This window comes from Megascapheus bottae, chromosome 22 (genome assembly GCF_031878675.1).
Source record: "Megascapheus bottae isolate mThoBot1 chromosome 22, mThoBot2.hap1, whole genome shotgun sequence".
NCBI lineage: Eukaryota > Metazoa > Chordata > Mammalia > Rodentia > Geomyidae > Megascapheus > Megascapheus bottae.
Genome location: NC_143530.1, coordinates 36,454,304 through 36,479,484, shown reverse-complemented (window position 1 = coordinate 36,479,484; position 25,181 = coordinate 36,454,304). Strand labels below are relative to the sequence as shown.

Sequence of the window (25,181 nt, the reverse complement as noted above, 5' to 3'; positions counted from 1 at the left end):
TTAAAAACTTATAGACAGAGGACTTATTTAATAAAGTACAAAAGACTTAATAATTCGCACTGCCTGTGGCCTCCAAGTTGACTAGATATGAAGTGCCTGCTTTTCCATATGGTCATTCATTTACTTTGTAACAGGCACTATTTCTGGGAGGCAGAAGGGGGCTCAGTAAGCAGCATCTCTCATTCTTATCTGTGTCAACACAAATCATGCTTAATGAACACAAGGAAACTCAATCATCCTTTTCTATCTCTGATGTGCCCAATGAAGCACATGGCTTATATTTATGGGCAAGCAAAGTCCTAGGACTAAACTTCAGATGGTGAGTTTGAAGAGACTGGGTCATCTCAGACCTTTTATCTCTAAACAAGCACTAGTGCTCTTTTAGGGTGCTTGCCCCCAAGGAAAAAAAAGATAGTAAGACAGAGCTCCTGGTTTCCTACCTTCCTGATCTTGTCCTCTGTCCTCCATTAGGAAAGGCTGGGAGTATTTTACTAGCAGAGGCACCTCCTCCACAAGGAAGAAAATATCAAAATTGTAGAAGAAGAAATCCTCAGCCCCCTTAACAAAAGTCTTTCTTACCTGCCTATTATCTGACCTTCCTGTGGGATAGAGAGCTTACTTAGCAAAAGGGGAGGCAGTTCACTTCTTGGCCTGCACTTACCCAGCCTGCCTCATTTACCTCCATCAATCCCGTGGATATCAGAACTTGTATTTAAAATTTTGCCGTTTTGAGTTCAACTATTTTAAAATACTGCATCAAGGTATTATTTTATTATTAAATCTGATCTCTTGGCCATCTCATTTTGATTTTTTTGAAAGAGGCACTTGCTATTTAGCCTTGTCTGGCCTGGAACTCAAGATCTTTCTGTATCTAGAGTGCTGGGATTACAGGCATGCAGCGTCCTCTTGAGCTCCGTACTTGAGGGGAATGCTTTAATTGTCTTACATTAACCTCAGCTCTGGTTTTTAGAACTTAAGAACAATTAGTAAGCAACTTTTCATTACTTAATGTGTAGCAAGCCTGCTAAGAAACAAGATGTGTGATAGGAAATGATTGGGTGTGTATTTTGAATGGCCAAGAAACAAAACGTCATAAGATATCATTTAAAGGGAGTCTTGACTTATGAAGGAGGCCAGGCAGAGAAGTTTGGAGAAAAGTTTATTTAAAAACAAGTAGCCGGCACGGTGGCACCCGAGGCGGTGAGCACCGCCCACCCTTTCCTGCAGCCCTGGCTAGCGCGCTCCACGGCGCCTGCGCGGGCTGGGCGCGCGGCCGGCGGGGGCGGGGCCGAGGCAGGCGAGCGAGCGCGCGCGGCGGGGGCGGGGCCTGGGCGCGCGGCCGGCTGGCGCGGGTGCCGACGCGGAAGCCGCGGGGGTTGTGGGGTGAGGACCGTGGGCCGAGCCGGCCGTGGGACTGCGGAGTGGTGACTGGTGCGGGGCCCAGCCGGCCTGCGGCCGGTCGGGGCGACATCGGAGGACCGCGGCGGCCGAGGAGGGGAGACGCGGTGGCGGCGATGCTGGAGACGCTGCGCGAGCGGCTGCTGAGCGTGCAGCAGGATTTCACCTCCGGGTGAGTACGCGGGGGGCGCCCGGCCGTGCCCCGGGGGCGCAGGTGAGCGGAGGAGCGGAGCTGTCCCCGGGACGGCCTCCTCCGGCCCGCCGAGGGGGGAACGAGCTTGCCCGCGCGTCCCGGGGCGCCCAGTGAAAACTTGGGTCGGGGACGGGGGCGGGAGGGCTGGGACGGGGGCGGGAGGGCTGGCCCGGTGGCGGCGGGGCGCGCCGGGGTGCGGGGACCGCCCCTCCCCACCCTGCGGTCGCCGAGGCCCGCGGAGGACGCCAGCCCCGGGACCCGCGGGCGCGCCTCCCCGCTCGCTTCCCCCGCGGGACGCTGGCTCCGCGCTTCCTCGTCCTTTCCACTCCCCGCCCCCTCCGGTACCCTCCTCACACCTCTGCCCGCTCGGCCCGGGGGGTTCCCGGTTACTCCCGGGGTGGTCCGGGCGCCCCCACCCCGGAGCGCCGCCGCCGTCCGCGGCCTATCCCGCTGTCCGCTCCACCTTTGCCCCAGTGAAAGAATTGGGCCAGGGCCACCGCAACTGCTGCCACCCTGTTCCCACCCCGGTGCCCGGGACCTTTGTCCGGGAGCCTCCCCAAACTCCCGAGGCCCCACGACCTCTCACCAGCCCCGAGGGTCACTTCAGCCGCACAGAGCCGGGGTGAAGGCGCGCGAGGTCCCCAGGTGATCCCACCCTGCCTGGGCGCTGCCCCTCCACTCCACCTTGTTGGGCGAGTTTCTCCAGGCGCTCTTGAAATGATGGTCTCACTTCATAGGACGTCCATGGCTTTGCAAAACCCTCAAGCAGGCTGTGTGACTATCGCTTCTACTTAGTGCTTAATTCAAATTGCCCTTTACTTGGAAAAAAAAAATAAGTGTCACCTTTATCAAGGCTCTCCTTTCTTAGTTATACTGTTTTAAATTATGAATTGGATGGATATGGGCTTTCAACTTTTTGTTTAATCATGGAACAACCAAAAAATGTTTCTACTGTTACTGAATAGGAACTGGCAAATACTTGAACACATAGCACATATTTTTATTTCAGTTCATGTTTTTTGTTGTTGTTGTTGGTCTTGGGACTTGAACTCTCGGCCTGGGCGCTGTCCCTGAACTCTTCAGCTCGAGGCTATCCTCCTCCCCTTGAACCACAGTCCCACTTCCGGTTTTCTGGTGGTTAATTGGAGATTGGAGTCTCACAAACTTTAGTGCCCGGGCTGGCTTTGAACCACCACCCTTAAATCTCATCCTCCTGAGTAGAATTACAGGCATGAGCAATCGGCCTGACTTCACTTCATGTTGTTAGTATTACTTATAGGTGCCTAAGGACTCCATTAATGATTATCATCGAGGCTCATGTTTTTATTCTCCCTGTTAATTTAGGAAAAATACTTTTGCCAGTCCTTGGACTTGAACTCAGGGCCTAAGCACTGTCCTTGGGTTTTCTCAAGGCTACAGCTCTAACCGCATGAGCCACAGCACCACTTCTGTTTTTTGATTTTTTTTTTTTTAATGTATGTGGTAGCGAGGAATTGAACCTGGGTCTTTGTGCATGCTAGGCAAGCACTCTGCCACTAGGCCAAACTCCCAGTCTCGTAACTTCTTTGAGTGCAAATTTAAAACTGGTGGAACACTGTGGTTAAGTAGCCTGAGAAGAGCCATAGAGAAGATCCATCTGGATACACTCCTGTTACCAGCTTTGAGGACTCAGTGGTGGGACAGCCCCCACCTTGCTGATTGCTGTGTAAGTGTAGGTCACCTGGCTGCCTCAGAAACTTTTCTTCCTGATCTTGCTTAAAATGTTTCTTGTGTAATCCTGTCCACTCTAGAGACTGAGATCCAAGGATCATGGTTCAAAAACAGGTCAATAGTCAAGAGTCAAAGATTAGAAGTTGAAGCCAAGGTCAGAGTTCAAGGGCCTAAGATAAGTGGTCAAAGGTCAAAGTTCAGGCCTGGAGTTTGGTCTAGTAGTTGAGTGCTAAGACCCAGGTTCAATTCCTCATACCACATACACAGAAAAAGCCAGAAGTTGTGCTGTGGCTCAAGTGGTAGAGCTCTAGCCTAGAGAAACCCAAGGACAGTGCTCAGGCCCTGAGCCCAAGACTCAGGACTGGCAAAAATCAGGGGTCAAGGGTCAGAGGTCAGAGTTCAAAGGTCAGAGTTTATGTGTAAAGGTTTGAAGTTAAGGGTCCAGAATGAACTTTTTTGCTTTTTCTAATGATACCAGTAATTTAAGATTTCTACCAATCAACTTTTGTAGGTTTTTTTGTTTTTGTTTTAAGTAAGGTTTTGGGCTGTGTAAGAAGTGGCTCATGCCTTTAATCCTAGCTACTCAGGAGGCTGAGATCTGAGGATCATGGTTCAAAGCCAGCACAGGCACTAAAATAGTATGAGACTCTTATCTCCAATTAACTACAAGAAAACCGGAAGTGGCACTATGGCTCAAGAGGTAGTAGGGTGGTAGCCTTGAGCTGATGACTTCAGGGAAAATGTCCAGGTCAAGAGTTCAAGCCTCACAACACACACACACACACACACACACACACACACACACACACACACACACACACACAGGTTTTGTGGGGAGTAAAAATACAAACATTGCTGTTTTTCCCTGTATAGTTGACCTACCCTTGACTCTCAAATATTTGTTACTTGTATAGATGATGAATTCTTGCTTCAAAAAATAATACAAAATGGAGTGTATACCATTTAAAATTACTGGGGAAACTTGTGATTGAAAATCTTTAGACCTATAATATGTTTATTCTATTCCAGGTTGAAGACTTTAAGTGACAGGTCAAGAGAAGCAAAAGTAAAAAGCAAACCCAGGTAAACTTGTGCTAAGATTTTAATTTACTATGACTTGAATATTCTATAATGTTTGGTTGCATTCACAATAATAAAGTTAATTCTGGGTTTTAGGTTTGTTGAGTGTATCTGATTACAAAAGTTTTTTTCCTAAATTTCATAACAGGAAATTCCTCTGACAAAATTGTGAAATTGTTGACATGGATAGTCATTCGATATTATTTAATCACAATTTGTATATTAAGACTTACGTCGAGTGCTGGTGGTTCATGCCTGTAAACCTAGCTCCTCAGGAGGCTGAGATCTGGAGATTGCAGTTCAGAGCCATCCTGGCACTCAAGTCTGTGAAACTTACCTCCAATTAACCACCAGGAAACTGGAAGTAGTGCTGTGACTCAAGTGGTAGAGCAATAGCCTTGGACTGAAGAGCTCAGGGACCGTGCCCAGGCCCAAAGTTCAAGCCCTATGTCGGACAGAAAGAAAAAAAAAGACGACTGTTGAAAAATAATGAGGGGCCAGGAGTTTAGCCTAGCGATAGAGTGCTTGCCTAGCATGCACGAAGACCTGGGTTTGATTCCTCGGTGCCACATACATAGAAAAGCTGGAAGTGGTGCTGTGGCTGAAGTGGCAGGGCACTGGCCTTGAGGAAAACACTGAAGGACAGTGCTCAGGTCCTAAGTTCAAGCCCCAGAACTGGCAATAATAATAATAATGAAGCAGAACTTGGCAAGTGAAGGCTCTTGGAGTTCTTTAAGTCCTTGTAGCATGCTTTATATGAAAACACTTAATTGTGCAGGGTTTTAATGCCTATACTAAAGCATGTGGTCAAATTAACTTTCAACTGTTGAACTTTGATCTTGCCTACTTATTCGCTTTTATCTTTTCATTACATATATATATATATATATATATTTTTTTTTTTTTTTTTGTGGGTCATGGGGCTTGAACTTGGCCTGGGGTTCTGGGTGCTGTCCCTGAGTTCTTCAGCTCAAGGTTACTGCCTTACCCTTGAGCTAAGCCCCACTTCTCCTTTTCTAGAGGTTAATTGGAGATAGGAGTCTCAGGTTCTTTTGTGCCCAGGCTGGCTTGAACCTTGATCCTCAGATCTCAGCTTTCTGAGTAGCTAGGATTACAGGTGTGAGCCACTATGCCTGGCTAAAATATTTTTAAATTTAGTTTTCAAATGTTTATACATGTTAAAATTTAACATTTAAAAATATTTGTTGTACCATATGCAAAAGACAGTCTTCAGAACAAAGTGACAGTTGTATATTACATATTAACACTAAAATAATACATCTTTCTTAAAGTTTAGATAAACTGTCTTTAGTGATTTAAAAATACCTTACAATATCACAATGCCAGAATTCTCATATGGAACTGTTTTTTTCAAGTTGACTAAATCATGAATGATTTTTGTGCTGTTTTTTTTACATGGGTCCTGAGGCTTGTACTCAGGGCCTGGGCTCAGCCCTTAGTTTTTTTTGCTCAAGGTTAGTAGGGCTTTACCACTTAAGCTACAGTTCTCTTGTTCCCCCTCCTGCCCTCCATCCCTCTCTCCCTGCCTCTCTCTCCTCCTCTTCCCCTCCCTCCTTCCCTCCTTCCTTCCCTCCTATCCTCTTCCTTTCCCCTCCACCTCCCTCTTTTCCTCCCTCCTACCCCTTTTTCTTTTTGGGGGGGGTGCTTAATGGGGCATGGAAATCCCATGAGCTCTTCTTCCTGAGCTGGCTTCGAATCATGATCCTCAGATCTCATCTTCCTGAGTAGCTAGGATTACAGGTATGAGTCACCAGTGCCTGGCAGTCATAAACCATTTCAATAAAATAAGTGTTTTGGTGTTTTGTTTTTTCAGGACTGTTGCATATTTGCCGAAGTACTCCGCTGGATTAGAGTTACTTAGCAGGTAAATGTTTTCCTTTAGAGCGGAAAGTTATATTTTTAACAGATGTCTAGAAGCATAATTTTATAAATAGAACCTTAAGATACCTACATTTTACTTAGATATAATGATTAGAAAGCCTTATTTTTTTCCCTGAAAAAAGGAGTGTTTTGCCTAGTATGGATGAAGCCCTGGGTTTGATACTTCATACACCGAAAAGGCTGGAAGTGATACTGTCACTCAAGTAGTAAAGTGCTAGCCTTGAGAAAGCTCAAGGACAGTGTTCAGGCCCTGAGTTCAAGTCCCAGGACTGTCAAAAAACCAAACACACAAAAAACATGAAAAGCCAGGTGCTGGTGGCCTGTGCCTGACATCATCCTAACTCCTAAGGAGACTGAGAACTGAGGATCTTGGTTCAAAGCCAGCACTGGCAGAAAAGTCCATCAGAAGCTTATCTCCAGTTAACCACACGAAACCAGAAAGTGGCTCAAAGTGGTTGAGCACTAGCCTTGAGCAGAAAAGCTTAGGGACAGCACTCAAGTCCTGAGTTCAATCCCCATGACTGACAAAGAAAAAAAGTACATGAAAAAGATATTCAACATTATTAGTCATCAAGGAAATGAGTCACAACCAAAATGAAATAACACTTCACACTCACTATGCAGAAAGGTATTCTGAACGATAGTATACCGAGTGCTGATGAGATGCAGAGAAATTTTCACCCTATGCATTGTTGGGCATGTGAAATGGTACCGCCACTTTGGAGCAATTTGGTAGTTTCTCAAATAATAGATATAGAAGTACCATAAGACCCATCAGTTTCACTTCAAGAGAATTGAAAACACATGTTCACATAAAAGTGTGTTCCTAGATATATTAGTATTTAGAATAACCAATATATGGAAACAGCATACACATCCATGAGCCAGTGGATATTAGCTGATATATGTATAGATGTCAAAATAGAGCCACATATTAAAATATTCAGCCACAAAGGAAGAATGAAATACTGACAAATGCTACAACATAAATGAAACTTGAAAACATTATGCTCAATGAAAGGAATTAGCGCAAAAGGCTAATAGATAATTCCATTGATATGAACTGTCCAGAAGGGGCAAACCATAAGAGACAAAGGAGAGGAGAATGGGTAGTGACTCTCAGTATGTTGTTTGTTTTTCAAGAGTTTGTATGATATTTGTATAACTTTATGACTATGCTAAGAACTACTGAATTGTCTGTTTCGATGTTATAACAAATTTTTGTGGTCCATCCATTATACCAGAGCTATAATAAAAATGCATATATTGTTTCTGTTATGAAAAGTTCTCTATAACTTCTGATAGCCATAAGGTAAAGATGGATACAGCACAAGACAATACATCACCTTTCCTTTCATGTATTTCCACTGTTGTTAGTACCTGTGCTTTCTCATCTCTTTATTTAGATATTGTTCTTATTTGAAATGAAAAGTTTTCTGCTTGGTTTTGGTGAGTGAACAACATAAATGAACATATAAAGAACTACAGTAAAAAAAACTTACCAGTGATGCAATGTTTGTTTTCCCATTTTCTTAGTGTCAGAATGTCCTTATTGAAGTGTCTAGTGTCTAGTAACTGTGTTCTTTCACATTTGTTAGTTCTTGTGTTAGTGGCCCCTTAGATTCTGTTCATTTTCCTTTAGTCTTTTTTATTCACACTTAATAATTTCAGTTTTCCAACTTCAAGAATGTGACTCTTCTGCCTGTTTACATTTACTTTTGAATCCCTAGGAAATCTTTTATTTCAGTTCTATGCTTTTCATCTCTAAAATTTCATACAGACTCTTTCCTGTTTTCTCTTTATCAACATTATCATTTTGTTCATACATCATTTTTCTTGACTTTGTCTATGTCAGCATTGAGCATCTTTAAAATGATTGTTTTAAAGTTTTTACATAGTAAATTCACCACCTGCCGGTTCATTCCTGTTTTGATTTGTTTGGTGTTTTTCTTGTATCATTTGTGTTTTTTTTTTTTTTCTTTTTGCCAGCCCTGGGGCTTGAACTCAGGGGCTAGGTACTGTCCTTGGGCTTGGCTAATGCTCTATCACTTAAATCACAGTGCCACTTCTGGCTTTTTCTGTGCATGTGGTATGGAAGAATCAAACCTTTGTGCATGCTAGGCAAGCACTCTACCAATAGGCCATATGATAATTTTTTTTTATTGCAAATTAGACATTTGAATTGGTAAGAGAGAAGTTCAGATACTCCTTTTTCTCAGCGTTTTCTATTTTGTGTTTAATTGTTGCTGTGTCTTTGTGCTGGTGTTCAGCTCAAGATGTAAACTTAAGGTTTCCTCAGGATTTTTCTGAGCATTACTTTTTACTTGGGCACGTGTGGTGGTATTAAATCCCCCATATAAGTTGTTCCCTTGGAATACCCTAATTTTTAAATGTCTGTCTTCCAAAGAAATTAGAAGACCAAAACCAAATGCTGGTCTGTAACATCTGTCCATGTCTCTAACAAGAGTAACAAGCATCTGGGAGCCTGGAGTTTGGCCTAGTGGTAGAGCGCTTGCCTAGCATGCAGGAAGATCCCTGTTCAATTCCTGGTACCACATACATAGAAAAAACTGCAAGTGTTGCTGTGGCTCAAGTGGCAGAGCTCTGTGCTTAAAAAAGCCCAAGGGCAATGCTTAGGCCCTGAGTTCAATCCCCAGGACTGGCATAATAATAATACTGAGTAACAAGCATCCGAACCAGTAGCCGCCTGTGTTTTCATCTCCCTGCTCAGAAGCAGCAAGGCCTAGAGTACAAATCCCACTAAGTGGAAGGTGGAGCTCTCTGTCCACCATGGGTCCAACAGGGGGGCTGCCATAAGGGTCAGGCAGTGCATAGCTGCTACTTTGCTAAAATCAGACTGACCAAAATTAGCCAATTATTGTCCAAACTCCATGTCAGTTTTTCCTTGTAAAAGTGAGCAAACCGTTGATAGATTCTTTGCTAGTGTAATGTGGTCAAGATAAGACGGATTCCTGGTGCTTTGTACTCTAAAGAGTCTAAAGACTTCTAAGTTGTAACTTTCTAAGCAGTGTCCAAATTTGTGTTGCTCTAATGCTTGATCATTAGCACTTGGGTTTTTTTTTTTCCTACCCTAGAAGGTAAACTGACATGCATATAGACCTGTGCACCTGCCTGTGTATTGTGAATGGCTCCACTAACTACTGTAGTAGATAGAAAATATGCGTGGATGCATATGGTTTCCTCTTTATTTTAAATCTCTGGCATGTAATTTTAAGGATATTTGAAAACAGGAAAATTGAAGGAGTTTATGTTAGGCTCTTTCAGTAAAATGGTGTAATAGGGTCATTCATTTATTGAAAGTGACTGGATGGGGATGAGTTTTCAGACTGTAGGAGAGATCCAACACTTGATGTGTAGACTTCCAGGGGCAACCTCATGAGTGGGAATGAATTCTTTTTTTTTTTTTATAATTCACATTTTTTATTGTAATTAGTAAAAGGGTTACATGATATTTGCCAGATAGAAGGTGCATTAATTCACATACATTGATACCCTTTCACATGTCTTGGTACCCATTTCCCTCCCCCCCCACACCCCCCACCCGGGAATGAATTCTTAAACTGCTGATTGGCAGTTAATGATTGGCAGGACTGAGTAACAGGCCTTGTTGGAATAGTGTGTACTTTTCAGTGCTCACTGCCACAGGACTGGTCGATAAACAATCTAGATTATTTAAAAAGTGCTGAATAAAGGGGCCAGGAATTTGGCCTAGTGTTAAGAGTGCTTGCCTACCTTGCACGAAGACTTGGGTTTCATTCCTCGGTACCACATAAATAGAAAAAAGGTGGAAGTGGTACTGTGGCTCAAGTAGTAGAATTCTAGCCTTGAGAAAGCCCAAGGACAGTGCTCAGGCCCTAAATTCAATCCCCACAACTGGCAAAAAAAAAAAAAAAAAAAAAAGTGCTGAATAAAGCAGTAAAATCACAAACTGGATGCTGAACTGGGAAAGTTGACAAAGTGGGGGTGGGGTATAAGGCCTGAATGTAGTGTGAGGGGAAAGAGGAAATGATAGTAGGTAAATAGTGACATGGAGTATAAATGGAAATTGATCATTAGTTGTTCCTTTTCATTGGCTGAGAGAGTGATAGAAGGTTTTTTCATGAAGCTCTGAATTTGAAATCTGAAATAAACACATTCATTCCTTCATATTTTTATTTAGTAAGTCTTGTGTGCTAGATTCTGGGACGGAAAGATATAGAAGTCATACCAGTCTCTCTGATACCTAACAGTGCCTGACATTCAGTAAATAGTTGTTGATTTCTACAGATACTTACACAATGTGATATACCAGAGAAAATTCTGAAGCTCTGTATTAGCTGGCAATGATAATAGAGCTGCATTAGTTGTGTGACCTTTGAATTTGATTTTTATGGCAGATAGATGCTGGTAACACTCCGTCATGATTATCAGATTATCTTTGCTGTTTAAATTCAGTAGAAAAAAGAAATAATTCCAGCATCCCCAGTGTTAGTATTTTGTATAACCATAGTATTGTGACTAAAGCCAAGAAATTGGCTTGGACAAATTCTTTACACCAAACCTTACTCAGATGTCATCAGCTGTCCAGCTGATATATATTTTCTCTGGAGCATTATGGGCCAGAACTATATATGTTTAGTCACTGTGACTTTTATCTAGAGCAGTCTTGGTCATGACACTTATGAATAATACTGGCCAGCTATTTTGCAAAAATGTTCATTAAAATTGGATCTTTCTCCTCTTTCCTACTAAGTAAAGTTACTGCCTTTTGTTCATTAATTCACATGCTGCCTGACATAAACAGAGGTTTTATTTTGGCTCAGTTTCAGAGAGTTCACTTTGTCATATCCTAGAGAGAGTGTTGGAGCAGAACAGTTCATATTTTGCTGGTCACAAAGAGAAAAAGGGAGACAAGAAGGGGCAGGCATTGAGAAGCCTTTACTCTCTGACCTACTTCTTCCAACTAGGTTCCTGGAGAGTGGCTCCAAGAATTTCCTGTCTCCCAGAATAGTGCCAGTTGCTATGAAATGAGCATTCAATAGTGACCCTCTCCTGGCTTTTTAAAAGGAAAAATTCTAGAAGAGCCATGCTGTACATTACTGAGTACATCACGTTAGGAGGAAGAGGATGACTGACATCTCATTATGTGTGAGGGTAATTTTAATTATTTGGTTAGAGAATCTGCCAAGTTTTTCTTCTGTTGACTTTTTCCCCCCTATTTTTAGAGTATTCTGCAGGGAGACACTTTGAGATTTAAGTGTTTCTTCAGATCATCCTGTCTTTGGCCATTGGAAGGATTTATTTCTGTTTCCTTATAATTGTCTCCATTAATTTTTGACTTTGTCTTTTTTGGGATGCCAATATGTTACAGGTTCATCTTTAGATAGTATATCTTTTTAATATGTGCTTAAATTTTTGAACTACTATTTGCTCTTCTTAGGTATGAGGATACATGGGCTGCACTTCACAGAAGAGCCAAAGAATGTGCACATGCTGGGGAGGTGAGAGCAAGCTAATCTTATACATTCTAACATTTCTCATTCAATAGTAGACCCAATGTACAGTGGTGGTTCCATAAGATTACAATGAAACCAAAGCATTCCTGTCACCTGGTGACATCATAGTCCATGTGATATCACAACATAACTCATTCTTCACATATCTGTAGTGTCTCTGATGTAAAAACACTTATTGCACTGCCATGCATATGAAGGTACAAAATACACAGTTGTGTATGTAAATAATACTGGGTAATGAAAACAAATGGCTCTGTTACTGCTTTATGTATTTACCATACTATACTTTATCATTATGTTAGAGTATGCTCTTACTTGTAGAGTCTATGCCTCTGTTTATTTCACAAATTCTTTGAAATAGTGTGCTGAGTGATACCTGTACATTTCACTTACTTGTGTCTTGATAGTACCATTTCCTCTTGTGCATGATTTTATCATATTTTTTCTTCTTTATCATGGGCATAAGCATAAAAATCTATTGATGCTAGTGCCTCCTATCTGTAATACTAGCTACTCAGGAGGCTGAAATAGGAGAATCACAGTTAGAAACCAGCCTGGGCAGGAAGGTTCATGAGACTTAGATCTTTAATAAACTACTCAGAAAAGGCTGGAAGTGGAGCTGTGGCTCAAGTATTATCCTTGAGCAAAGAACCTCAGAGACAGTGCCCAGGCCCTGCTGGTAAGAGGGGAAATGACCAGGGACTATGGAGGCAGGCAGGTCCTACCTCCAGGGAGTCTGAAGAAGCTGCCGTTTGTCTGATGCCTTTCCAGTGTGACAGGATGTAAAAGTGGAAGACTGCTAATGTGTGTGTTCATTTTTCACAAAAATGTTTAAAAAGAGACGGAAAAGTTTCTATATGTAACCCAAGCTGGCCTAGAAATTCTGTCCTCTTGTCTCCGTCTCCTGAGGGTTGGGACTGCGGGTATACACCACTATGCCTGCCCGCTGCTCAGCAGTTCTGAAGCTACTTTTAGAAATCTTTATAAAGACTCAGAACATCTATTTTTTTTTTACATGAGAAGTCTTATCTCTTGGGTATTTAAAACAAGTATAATAGTACTGCAGATTGAACCCAAAGCCCCAAAGCCTTGTTCATGTGAGAGAAGTGTTCTACCACTAAGGTACACCCTCAACTCTAAAACAGGTTAATCCAGGTTTATTTATAAATCTTAGGTCTGCACTTTGATAACTTGACACACATACACATACATACACCTGAAGAACATTTCTGTCACTCATGAAGTTTCTATTCGTGCTTCCTTCCCTCAAACAGAATCACTTTTGTGACTTCTTTCACCATGGAAAACTTTTGCACAAGAACATCTATTCTTAAATTCACAGACTTAATTAAGCTACTGGTGGTGCACACCTGTAATCCTAGATACTTGGGAAACTGAGGCAGGAATATTCTTTGAGCTTAGTAGTTTAAGGCCAGCCTGTCTTCCCTGCCCGCCCCTAACAAAAAGGCATGTGTGTAAGGCTGGTGTCATCCCTCCAGTACCCCTTGAGTTGCTGTGGTTGATTATCCCTTCAGGGTGGGTTGGAAATCAGTACATTGAACCTTAGCTCTTTTCAGATGTGGATACTTACTATGTTAGAATATGGGAACAAAGCAGTCTAGCACCACATCCAGATCATTTTCTGACTTCTTGTGATAGATTCATTCCTCTAAAATTCTTAAACTATTAGAATTTAGAATCAGTCACATTCATATTCTAACTCTTGAACCTTACAAAATGTAAATTGTCTTATTCATTAAAATAAATTTAGAGAAAAACACAGTGATCATTTGTGTTTTAGAGCTAGCCTGGCCTTGATCTCATAAATCTTCCTGTCTTAGTCTCCTAAATGCTGGGATTATAGACATGTACCACACTGGGCTCTGGGTTAGAATGCATATATACATGTATATATATATACATATATATGTATATATATATATGTATACACACATACACACACATATATATTTTTTTAGGAGGGGAGGGCTTCTGTTGTGGAGCTTGAATTCAAGGCCTGGGTACTCTCCCTGAGCTTTTGTGCTCGAGGCTAGTGCTCTTCCTCTTTGAGCTACAGCTTTACTTCCAGTTTTCTGGTGGGTAATTGGAGGTAAGAGTCTCAGGCTGAGATGTAGTTCAGTGGCAAAGTGCTTGACTAGTAAGTACAATGTCTTGAGTTCGATCCCTAGTACTTCCCCCTCCCCCCCAAAAAAAAGCAAAAAAAGAGTCTCATTGACTTTTCTGTCTGGGTTGGCTTTGTGCCACAATCGTTGGATTTCAGCCTCTTGAGTAACTAAGATTATAGGCATGGCAACTAGCTGCACAGCTGTTTCATTTTCTTCTATGCATAGAGTACTCTTAAAAGTACTTTTAGAAGGCAATGCTATGGCTCAAAAGTACCACCCATGAGCACAAATAATATAGGCCGCACAACCATTCCCTTTCCTCCTCAAAATAATTTCAATCTCTAAAGTCATTTTTGAACATTTATCTTCACAGGATTAAGATGCTCTGACACAAGCAGTGACTGAAGGTTTCCTATACTGAATATTAAGCTGATTCTTTACTGAAAACAAGTAACTTAAGTCATCTTTACATAGCGTGGATTGTCTTCTGTACTCAGTAGAGGACTGCTGATCATACATGGACTATGCTGCTGGCTATAATTTTGTTGATGTCTTTTGTCCTCTGGTCTGTATTTTAGCTGGTGGACAGTGAGGTGGTCATGCTCTCAGCACACTGGGAGAAAAAGAAAACCAGCTTGACAGAGCTACAGGAGCAGCTCCAGCAGCTTCCTGGTCTGATTGCAGACTTAGAGTCCTTGATGGCAAACCTGAGTAAGTTTGAATGCTTGTAGTGTACATCACTAGTAGTAATGAGATTTACTAATGTAATTTCAGTGCTTTCTGTGAATTCACTAAATTCTTGATTAACAGGGTTTGGTGAGAAATAATTCTAGTTAATTTCAGAGTGTAATTAAGGGTTAGACAAAAAATGATTTGAAGTGCAGAGATGATTTCTAAAGTGTGCCATTGTTTTCTGCCTCAGTTCAGCTCAACAAACATAGTTTTCACCAGCTTAGAACTATCTTTGTGACATTAGATCTTTTTAAACTTGTAAATGTAGAAAAGGGATGAGGGTGACTTTGTCTTGACTGCAAGATGTACTCCAAAAGTTGTTTAAATTTTAAGACAGATGAGCTTCCTATCTTACAGAGTGCTTTTTCCTCCTCAAATTGATAAAAGACCAGACAATTTCAGTTAAATGAAAACACCCACTTGGCTTCATTTAAGCTATATGGAGTTTCTTTTTACTATTTTCATAGGGTAAATTATGTTTCTATCCATCTTCTTAGATTTATATACAGAAAAGTATACATTATGTTTGATACTTGTACACCTAAAGGAAAGTACAAAACAACAATTTTGATCTCAATTTGTGTTTCCTTTCTAAAAGTGAGGGATAAACAAAAAATAAAATGTGTATTGGTAATTTGAAAGTTACTTACGGGTGAGGAGAGAACAATAGAAAGTAACTGGCATCAGGTACTTCAGCTTCCCTTTTTAATATAAGTATTAAAATGGAGGTCACTTAATCTTACCAATTAAAATTTTTTTAATTTTTTGAGGGTGGGGGGAATTTGTTACCTTTCTATTTTGATTTTTGTGGAAATGTCAGGGGAATACTAAGTTACTATTTTGTGCTGTGGAACTTGAACACACATTATTCCATTTGTTTATTCAGCCTGGTGTTTTGTGACTTGACACAACAGTATAATGACTTCCTAAAAATTTTATTCAACAATGATTGCTAACTAAGCTTAAGATCTAAGTGGAAGTAAAATGCAGTATATATAACTTCTTGAGGTAATAATAATAACCTGACCAAATTCTTGAGGTTAAGATCCTTATCATTCTCTGTTCTTTAATATTACTTGTTTAAAGCAACAGCAAGTTGGTTTACATAGGAGATAATTATTAAAACCTAAAACATCTTTTTGTGTCTGAATAGACAAATATTACTTATTATCTTGCTGTTGGGAATTACCAGCCTACATTTATAGCACCTTCTATGTCAGAGCTTAGTAGGTCCTTTACAAGTGCTGTTTTTAATCCTTATCAGAGCCTTGTAAGAGTAGCTTTTCTTGTCCATTCTTTATAGATAAAGACTTTAATTTTGAGAGAGGTTGCAATAACCACAGTGATTGGTAGGGGTTGAGACAGTAGAATGGAAGCTGTTGGTATCAGCCTTTGAGAGCTGTGTGCAATTCCCCTAGCCCTTGTAGAGGCCTTTGGGGGAGCTTAGTTTTTGTTGTTTCTTCAACATGGAACAGATTTTAGTTACTAGGAGAAATGTGAAATAGCTGTGATCACTCTCTGCCTTGTTTCCTTCCTGTTTCGAACCTTAGCTAACTAGCTGATGGAGGCAGCCTTCTACATTGCTGGTGTTTTGTCTTTCTTTTAGCTTCCCTACCTGTCTCTTTCAGTCACTTGCTTCTCACTGCCTACACGTCTTTGTAAGTATTCTCCTAGAGTGACTGCTTCCTTATTTTTATTCTTCCTGTACCTGAGAATCAGTTCTGTTTATAGTTGTTCTCTTTAGGAAATGTAGCCTATAAAAGTTTCTTAGAATATGCTGTATTTGCCGGGTATCAGTGGCTCACACCTGCCTGTACTCCTGCTACACAGGAGGCTGAGATCTGAGGATCGACGTTCAAAGCCAGTCTGAGCACAGAAGTCCATGAGGCTTTTTTTTTCATATATTTTTTATTGTAATTAATAGAAGGGTTACATGATATTTGCCAGATAAATGGTACATTAATTCCCATACATTGATACCCTTTCACATGTCTTACTTTACTTTCCTATCTTAATACAGGTCAAGGGACCCTTATCAAAAGGGTTGATAACACCAGTTCTTAGCAATAAATATAAGGCGCTTGGTATGGGTTATAACATCACTGCATTTTTTCCACTTGTTTCTAATCCTGTCACCTGCACCTACCACATGGTATTGTTAGGAAATAAAAAGAATGACTGAGAGAAATGTTTTAACCACTAGAAAACTGGAAGTGGCACTGTGGCTCAAGGGGTAGGGTAGTAGCCTTGAACTGAAAAACTCAGGGATAGTGCCCAGGCCCAGAGTTCAAGCCCCATGACCGACCAAAAAAAAAAAAAAAAAAAGCTGGAAGTGCATTGTGGCTCAAGTGGTAGAGTGCTGGCCTTGAGCACAGAGGCGCTCAGGGACAGTGCCCAGGCCCTGAGTTTAAACCCTAGTGCGCGCGCGCATGCGCGCACACACACACACACACACACACACACACACACACACACACACACGCACGCACGCACACGCACACACACACACACACACACACACACACACACGTATATGTTGTATTTTCAGTCTCAAGAGTCTGAAAAGGTTTGGTTTTTAGAGAATATATGACCTTGTTCTTTAGAAGCAGTACCTGGCTTTTTTAGGTATTTTAAATGTAGAGATGATTTAAAGTGTATGGGATGATGAATATTGGTTATATGTAATACTGTACCATTTTATATCACAGATTTTATCATATAAAAATTTTGGTATCCATGAGGATCCTGGAATCAATCCTCCAAAGGTGCTGAGGGGTGACTGTGCCTGCCTTAGTTTTTATGTGAAATTGGAAGGTTAAATGAAAGTACTCAGCGCAGTGCCTAATATGTATTAGTGAACAGTAATGGGTACCTGTCTTCAGAAGGCTAACTTTCTAGTGTGTATCTCTCTAGTCTTTGCAAATTTACACAGTCATTCTTTTCTGTGACAGAAGGGGAGGTTATACACTGTTGCTTGTGCTAAAATAGTTTCAAATACAAAACCACAGGATTAAATGTAGTTAGATAAACAATGTAATAGTTTGTGTATTGCAAGACAGTTACAATGATTAAAAGTATGTTTCTCCAGATTCTGTGCAGATATTTCCATGAAATTACCACTACATGTATTTTGTTATAGAACTGCAATGGGAATGTAGATTTGAATACTGTTATCTATTGAATTCTCTTGACCATCCACTAGAGGGTAGTCTAATCCTATTCTTTCATTGACTTTTAACCCATCAAGGGCTTGTCTTTGAGTTTTCTCTATTAATTTCATATAACCTATTTTAGAAGATTGTCCCTTCCTCCAGAACAGAAGATTCTTTTCTTAATTAATGTAGGGATATCTGAGAATGGTAGCCATATACTGAGTTTGTATCTTTCTTTTGATCTGACCTAGCCTAATACATTGTTGTGTTTCTTCTGTACAGAATTTGAGAGGCCATCTAGTAAAGGGACTGTCACAGCTGTTAGTGTTTCGTGAACTGTGTTGTCTAATTTTCCAGGTTGCTTGCTGAAATCATCAGACCTTTGAAAGGACATACCTCATTAGATACTTAAGTGTATACCTGGATCTCATTTGTTCCATAATGCCTTTTTCAGGCTGGTGCCCCTCTTTAAATTTTCTTATTTTCATATCACCACTACCTTACTATTGTGGCACTTCAAAGTGTAACATCAGCATTTGAAGTCTCACTGTGTTCTAGCACCTGGCCTCTATGACCCATGGTTTGCAGCCAAAGATTTTTTTTTTCTAAGATAAGTTATTTTTGTAAGAAAACTCATATATATATATATATATATATATATATATATATATATATATATATATAGTCAGTCATCGGGCTTGAACTCTGGGCCTGAGTTGTCCCTGAATTCTTCAGCTCAAGGATATCACCCTATCTCTTAAGCCACAGCACCACTTCTAGTTTTCTAGAGGTTAATTGGAGATAAGGGTCTCATGGACTTTACTGCCTGGGCTGGCTTTGAACTGCCATCCTCAGATTTCAGCCTCCTGAGTAGCTAGGATTACAGATGTGAGCCACATCACCGAGCGAAATAATTTTAATGTGCTGTTTCATTCTCTGTATATCAATGGTTGTACTATAGATTATATGTATTTGAAAGAAACAGCACTGAGAAAAACTCTTCAGCCGAATTGCTCTTCTTCTGGGAGAGTCTTCACAAAGATTTATGGAGCTCTTTCTTGCACAGCTGTCAGGCATTCCCAAATGGCCTTTCACAATAAAATTCTACCTATTTCTTCTTCCAATCACTAAAAAAAAAGGCATGTGCTGTTGTTATAGCAAGCAAAACGTTGAAGCTTAAGCTTGTAAAGGTATATTTGTGTTCATGAAGGCTTGCTAGTGCTTTATGTATGTGCATTCTAAGTCATTTACCAAATATACATGTTCCTTGTTTTGTAATAGGAAATGAGCAGATTGGGTTAGAGATATTAATTTACTTTACTTTTTTAAATTTTTTATTGTCGGGGTAATAAGTAGAGTGGTTACAGCTACATCTGCCAGATAGTAGGTGCATTACTTCTCACACATTGATACCCCTTCTCATGGTTTTGTCCCCATTTCCCACTCCCCACCCTCTCCCAATCATCTTGTTTTCCCCCCTTCCCTTTCCTATTTCAAATAATGAAATAAACGTATATATGATATACCAGGTAACAAAGTCAGATACAGTAGCAATATGAGATTTACCAAAGGGCAAGAGAAGAGAAGAAAAAAAACATAGTACATTAAGAACAACAATCACTCAAGATAAAGCTCTTGTTTCCATATCCTAGAGATCCTTTCATTTAGTTTCATCCTATATGACCTTATGTACCTAGGTTTTGCGCTAGATTCTCTGCTAGGAGAGTCCTAGATGTGTACCAATTATTACAAATGAAGGAAACCATTGAGCCTATGTTCTGTTGGGTCTGCCTTCATGGAAAAAATGATATTAAGTGAAGGGATATTAATTTTTTGTCAGTTTAAATTTAATTTAAAATACCCAGAATATATGTTATGTATGTTCTTGCAATTCAGGGATCTCTGTAATGTTTTTAATATAAAAAGGGCTGGAAATTTATTTTCAATATAATTCTTAAGTGTTATTTATTTTTACTGATTTCAAGAGTTGAAGTTGAAAAATCTCCATTGCTGCTTTTACTTTAACTCATTGACAGCTCAGCCCAGTTTGAAATGCTAATAAAGTGCCATCATGTTGTTTAATATTGTTCATGTTTGATTTGATCTTTTATAAAATTTAGCACAAACTATTTAAAGGAGATGAACATAAATCATAGATTTGCCTTCTTGTTTTACTTATAGAGTAATAAAGTTCACTCTATTACCAGCAGTCATATTTTATTTAATTCAATAGACTAGATACTAGGGGATACAAAGATAAGAGTCTCTTGTTACCTGGTATATTATATATAGGTTTATTTGTTTATTTGAAATAGGAGGGGGGAAAAAGATGAGGATAAGGGGTGGGGGAGGGAAATAGGGACAAAAACATGAGAAGGGGTATCAGCGTGTGAAAAGGAATGCACCTTCTGTCTGGTGAATATAACTGTAACCCCTCTATACATTAAAATTAAAAAAAAAACCCAAAGATAAGAGTCTCTACTCTGAAGTTCCATACTGACTACTGAGACAGATGAGAGGAAACAAACAGTTGCATGAATTGTCAGGATGAGTTCCTTGAGACTCTGGAAGTACTGGAAGTACAGAAGAGTAAGTGTACTTGAGGGCTGGTGGCAGGAGAGAGAGAAGTAGGGGCGGGCCAAGGCACAGCAACTGCTGTCTGCAGGGTCTAGAGAGTTCTTGGAATGATAGCCAGTCCTGTGGCCATGAGGTACACTATGTAAAGGATAATAGTGGTGTGACAGTAGGTGGTAGACAGACCATGTAAGGAATTTAACATAATCTGATTCTCAGGAGCCTCTATTTTTTTTAACATTTTAAAAATTAACTTTAGTTACACAATAGCTTTGCCATTCAATAAAGTAGGATATGAATACAGTGAATCTTGCTCAGTGTCACCCTTTGCAAGAGTCTCACACATCTCTCTCAATCCTGCCCCTTCCCTCAATTTTCTTAATTTTGTAAGATATGCATTGGATTTTGTTGTTGTTGTTGGTTTGCCAGTCCTAGGGCTTGAACTGAGGGCCTGGGCACTGTCCTTGGACACTTTTGCGCAATGCTAGCTCTCTGCCACTTGAGCCACAGTGCCACTTCTAGCTTTTTCTGTATATGTGGTACTGAGAATTCGAACTGAGGGTTTTGTGCATGCTAGGCAAGTACTCTACCACTAGGACACACTCCCAGATTTTATGATTGCATTTTTCTACCTTTCCTGTCTTCATTAGTCTACTTTCCTCCCCACAAACTCATCCTCCTTTTCAGTACCTATTTCCAGTGTGTGTATTTTGTTTGACTGTGAATTAGCCTTTCTAAGGAATACTATCTGAGTTCTCCCTTGAATCTACCATATTTCAACTAATACATTTGTTTACATTTGCAAGCTACTTCAAAATGATTACTTAAAATTTGTCAATTGTTGTTTTCACATCTGAGGGAAAACATGTATCCTTTGGGTTTTTTTTTTTTGGACCTACCATAACATACTTCACTTAACATGATTTTTTCCATGTCTTTCCATTTCTTTGCAAATTATACACTATGATTCTTCCTAGTGGATGAGTAAAATTCTGTTGTGTATATATGCCACACTTTCTTCTTGATGTGCTCATCCGTTGAGGGGCATCTGGGCTGATTCTCTACCTTGGCTATGATGAATAGGTGCTGCAGTGAATACTGTCACACAAGTGGCTTCGCTGGATCCTAGTTTCTAATCTTTTTGGATAAATGCCCAAGAGGAGAATTGCTAGATCATAGGGTAGTTTTATATTTAATTTATATTGAGACATAATAGCCCCCACAGGTGAGTGGATGACTCTCATATTCCAATTTGGGAGTTACCCTTGAAGATTTGCCTCTCCTGCCCCAAGTTAGGTGCCACTGCTCAGAATTCCTCCTGTGCCTAGCTGTGCTGCTGCTGGAGCAGGTCTCCCAGATTTGTGAGCTCCTTGAGTATAAGATCAGTCTTTCCATTCTTGTGTCCCAGTGAAAGGTCTATGCCGATGGTTTTCAGTAAAGGCTTTGGAGACTGTTTTTGAGTTTGCAAAGCTTTAACCTGCAATGCCTTTCTGTTGTATGAGAAAACATTATGAAGTGGATTTGTTTAGCATTCCATTAGCTGACAATCACTTTATTACAAAAAACTTGGTTTTTCCCTAGCTCTGTGACAAGAGAACTGGCTTGGCTATGGATTAATTTTTCCAGGCTTTGATCTCAAATCCCTTCAGTGAAGGAATTTACCAGATGTTCTCTGTGTTCTAAAAAGCTACAAAGCTGTGTGGTCTCAAAGCAGAGTAGCTAGAGTAAGACAAGACTACCATCTGTTAAAGCTGAGTCTCCTCCATCCAACTACAGACTGGCTCAGTAACTGGGGCTTAACAGATATTTCTGTATATTTTCTGTGTTGGAGGTTTGTTTATTTATGTATTGGGTATGGTGTGTCAGGGGCAAAACAAATGCTAACCTAACTTGGAACTGTAAAAATTAAGTGTATTTTATGTTAGTCTTGTTTTGCTTTCTTCTCATTATGTGAAAACTTGATTATTCACCTGTATTCATTAGGTATTCATTAGGAAATAACATTAGATTAATCATGGTATTCTGTTCTTTTTAATAAGACGCTGGGAAGGTGGCTTAGTGGTAGAGTGCTTGCCTAGTATGCATGAAGCTCTGGGTTCGATTCAGTATTGCATAAACAGAAAAGGCTGAAAGTGGCACTGTGGCTCAAGTGGTAGAGTACTGGTTTTGAGCAAAAGAAGCTCAGAGACAGTGTCTAAGCCCTGAATTCAAATCCCAGGACTGGCAGAAAAAAAATTGTTTTTGAAGTATACTGAAGACAGATAATTTGAAGTATGTTTTAATGTTGGTCCTTGTATTTAATATTGCCTTGAAGCTTAATAAATAATATGAAATACATGCAAAGCAATGTCAGCATTTTAAATTGTATGATACTTTTCTTCCTAATCCATAATTCTGACTTATAATGTTTACTTTTTGTTTTATGTGTTTTCAGGTCATTTAGAGACTAGCTTTGAGGAGGTTGAAAATCGCTTGCTGCACCTGGAGGATTTGTGTGGGCAGTGTGAGTTAGAAAGACACAAACGTGCGCAGTCTCAGCACTTGGAGAGCTACAAGAAAAGTAAGAGGTGAGTTTGAGAGCCTGGCCACAGTATTTGTCTTCGGTTCTCCACATTGCTGCACATTCCATTCTTTATATATTTGGACTGATGAAAGACACATAATAGCAAGCCTCCCAAAATATGTGTTATGACTGTATAGAGATGAGTTGTAAAAAACTAAGGATAGGGCAAAAAATTGTATAGGATAAGAGAGAACAGCAAAGGGCAGAGCAATTGACTGAACTACTCTGTTGTTCTTTTTTTTTTTTCTTTCTCCTCCTTTAATAGTAGAGTCAGGAGGAAAGGAACCGGAGCCCAGGCTGTAGAGAGAGGATGGATAAGTTTGAATTTCAGCTCTGGTCCCATACAAGCTGTGGGACCTTTGCCAAGTCAGTCTCTCTTAGTCTGAATGCCACTAGCTTATAAGGGGGAACAATAATTCACCAGTTTTCATAAAGTTGTGGGGAGGGTTGACTGATGTAATTATTATCTGATTCAACTTGTACTCTGAAGTATCGTAATACTTAGTAATGTTTGTTGTAATGGTGATTGTTGTCACCATGCTATCCTGAAATGAAAGAAAAGTCTGAGGGTAATAGCCTCTGAAGCTCAAGGGGAGTTCAATCGCCATATTAGTGATAGGGCACTGGGTAACTGAAAGGGCATGAGACTAGCTAACATTGGAATGGCACAGGGGGATGGAACCAAATTTTCCATGGGAGACTTATCATGGGTTTGAAGTCTGGCTGAGGCCAGAAGATAAGTTTAGTGGGAGAAAACCATCTAGGTTGGATGAAGTATACTTATATTAGTAAGATGATTATTTGACTGGGAGTTTAGGGCTGCTAATGTGTATAGGAGGTACATCACTGATATAGACACATCAAGGAAAAACATGAAATATTTATTGAGAAATGCCAAAGCATTTGCATCTAATTTTCTAGTAAGACATTAGATTTGTGGTTTACATTTACATTGAAATCCTGTTAACTCATTTGAAAAATTCAATTTGGGTCAGGAGTGGTGATATAATCTTAAAATCTCTAGCTGGTGGCTCGCACCTGTAATTCTACCTACTCAGGAGGCTGAGCTCTGAGGATTGAGGTTCAAAGCCCACCCTGGCACTAAGTCCATGAGACTCTTATCTCCAGTTAACCATGTGAAAACTGTAAGTGGTGCTGTGGCTTTAAGTTTTTTTTTTTTTTTTGCTTTTGTTACAGTATTTCACCTTGTTATCTGATATATTGTATATATGTGTATTTGGTTATTTGAAATGGGATAGGGAAGGGGGAAAACAAGATGAGGGGTGGGGGTGGGGGGAGGGAAATGGGGACCAAGACATGAGAAAGGGTATCAATATTTGTGAAGTAATGCATCTTCTATCTGGTGAATATAATGTAACCCTTCTATTAATTACAATAAAAATATATGGAGAAAAAAGGTGAACCAACATAACAGCATTATATACAAGACAATAGGTTGGAAATGAACTCTACAACTTAGGGATGGGGAGAGGAAAAGTGAGAGAATCACATGAGAGGGGTAACAATGTCCAACAAGAAATGTTGTAACTATGTAACTGACCCCTTCTAACATCACAGTGGCTATAAAATGAAACAGAAAATTAAAACTTGTACAATTAGGGGGAAAACCAAGATGGGTGGGGGGATTGGGGGGGGGAGGGTAATGGGTACCAAGACATGTGAAAGGGTATCAATGTATGTGATTTAATGCACCTTTTATCTGGCAAATATCATGTAACCCTTTTATTAATTACAATAAAAATATATGAAAAAAAAAGAAATGCACCTTCTATCTGGTGAATATAATGTAACCCTTCTATTAATTACAATAAAAATATATGAAAAAAAACTTGTACAATTAAAAAAAAAAAGAGGTAGGGTAGTAGCATTGAGCTAAAGAGCTCAGGGACAACACCCAGGCCCAGAGTTCAAGTCCTACAACCAACACACACACACTTTCTCTCTCTCTCTCTCTCTCTCTCTCTCTCTCTCTCTCTCTCTCTCTCTCTCTCTCTCTCTCTCTCTCTCTCCCTCTCCCTCTCCCTCTCCCTCTCCCTCTCCCTCTCCCTCTCCCTCTCTCCCTCTCTCCCTCTCTCCCTCTCTCCCTCTCTCCCTCTCTCCCTCTCTCCCTCTCCCTCTCCCCCCCCCCCCAGCACTTTGGAGGCTAGGGAAGGAGAACTCTGAATTTAAAGTCAGCCTGGAGTGCATAGTGACATGCTATCTCTTAACTAATTG

General features: G+C 40.3%; 1 protein-coding gene across 1 annotated transcript in view; it reads left to right on the top strand.

Annotated features, from left to right (window-relative positions):
• The first annotated feature begins 1,330 nt into the window (after positions 1 to 1,330).
• Dtnbp1 (dystrobrevin binding protein 1) overlaps positions 1,331 to 25,181 on the top strand; it is an 81,458-nt gene continuing 57,607 nt past the window's right edge. Inside the window, exons 1-6 of the mRNA XM_090356509.1 lie at positions 1,331 to 1,570; positions 4,331 to 4,384; positions 6,216 to 6,266; positions 11,724 to 11,784; positions 14,504 to 14,636; positions 22,818 to 22,950. Of these exons, the coding sequence (XP_090212635.1) occupies positions 1,515 to 1,570; positions 4,331 to 4,384; positions 6,216 to 6,266; positions 11,724 to 11,784; positions 14,504 to 14,636; positions 22,818 to 22,950 (488 nt within the window). The 5' untranslated portion in view covers positions 1,331 to 1,514. The remainder of the gene's footprint in view (positions 1,571 to 4,330; positions 4,385 to 6,215; positions 6,267 to 11,723; positions 11,785 to 14,503; positions 14,637 to 22,817; positions 22,951 to 25,181) is intronic.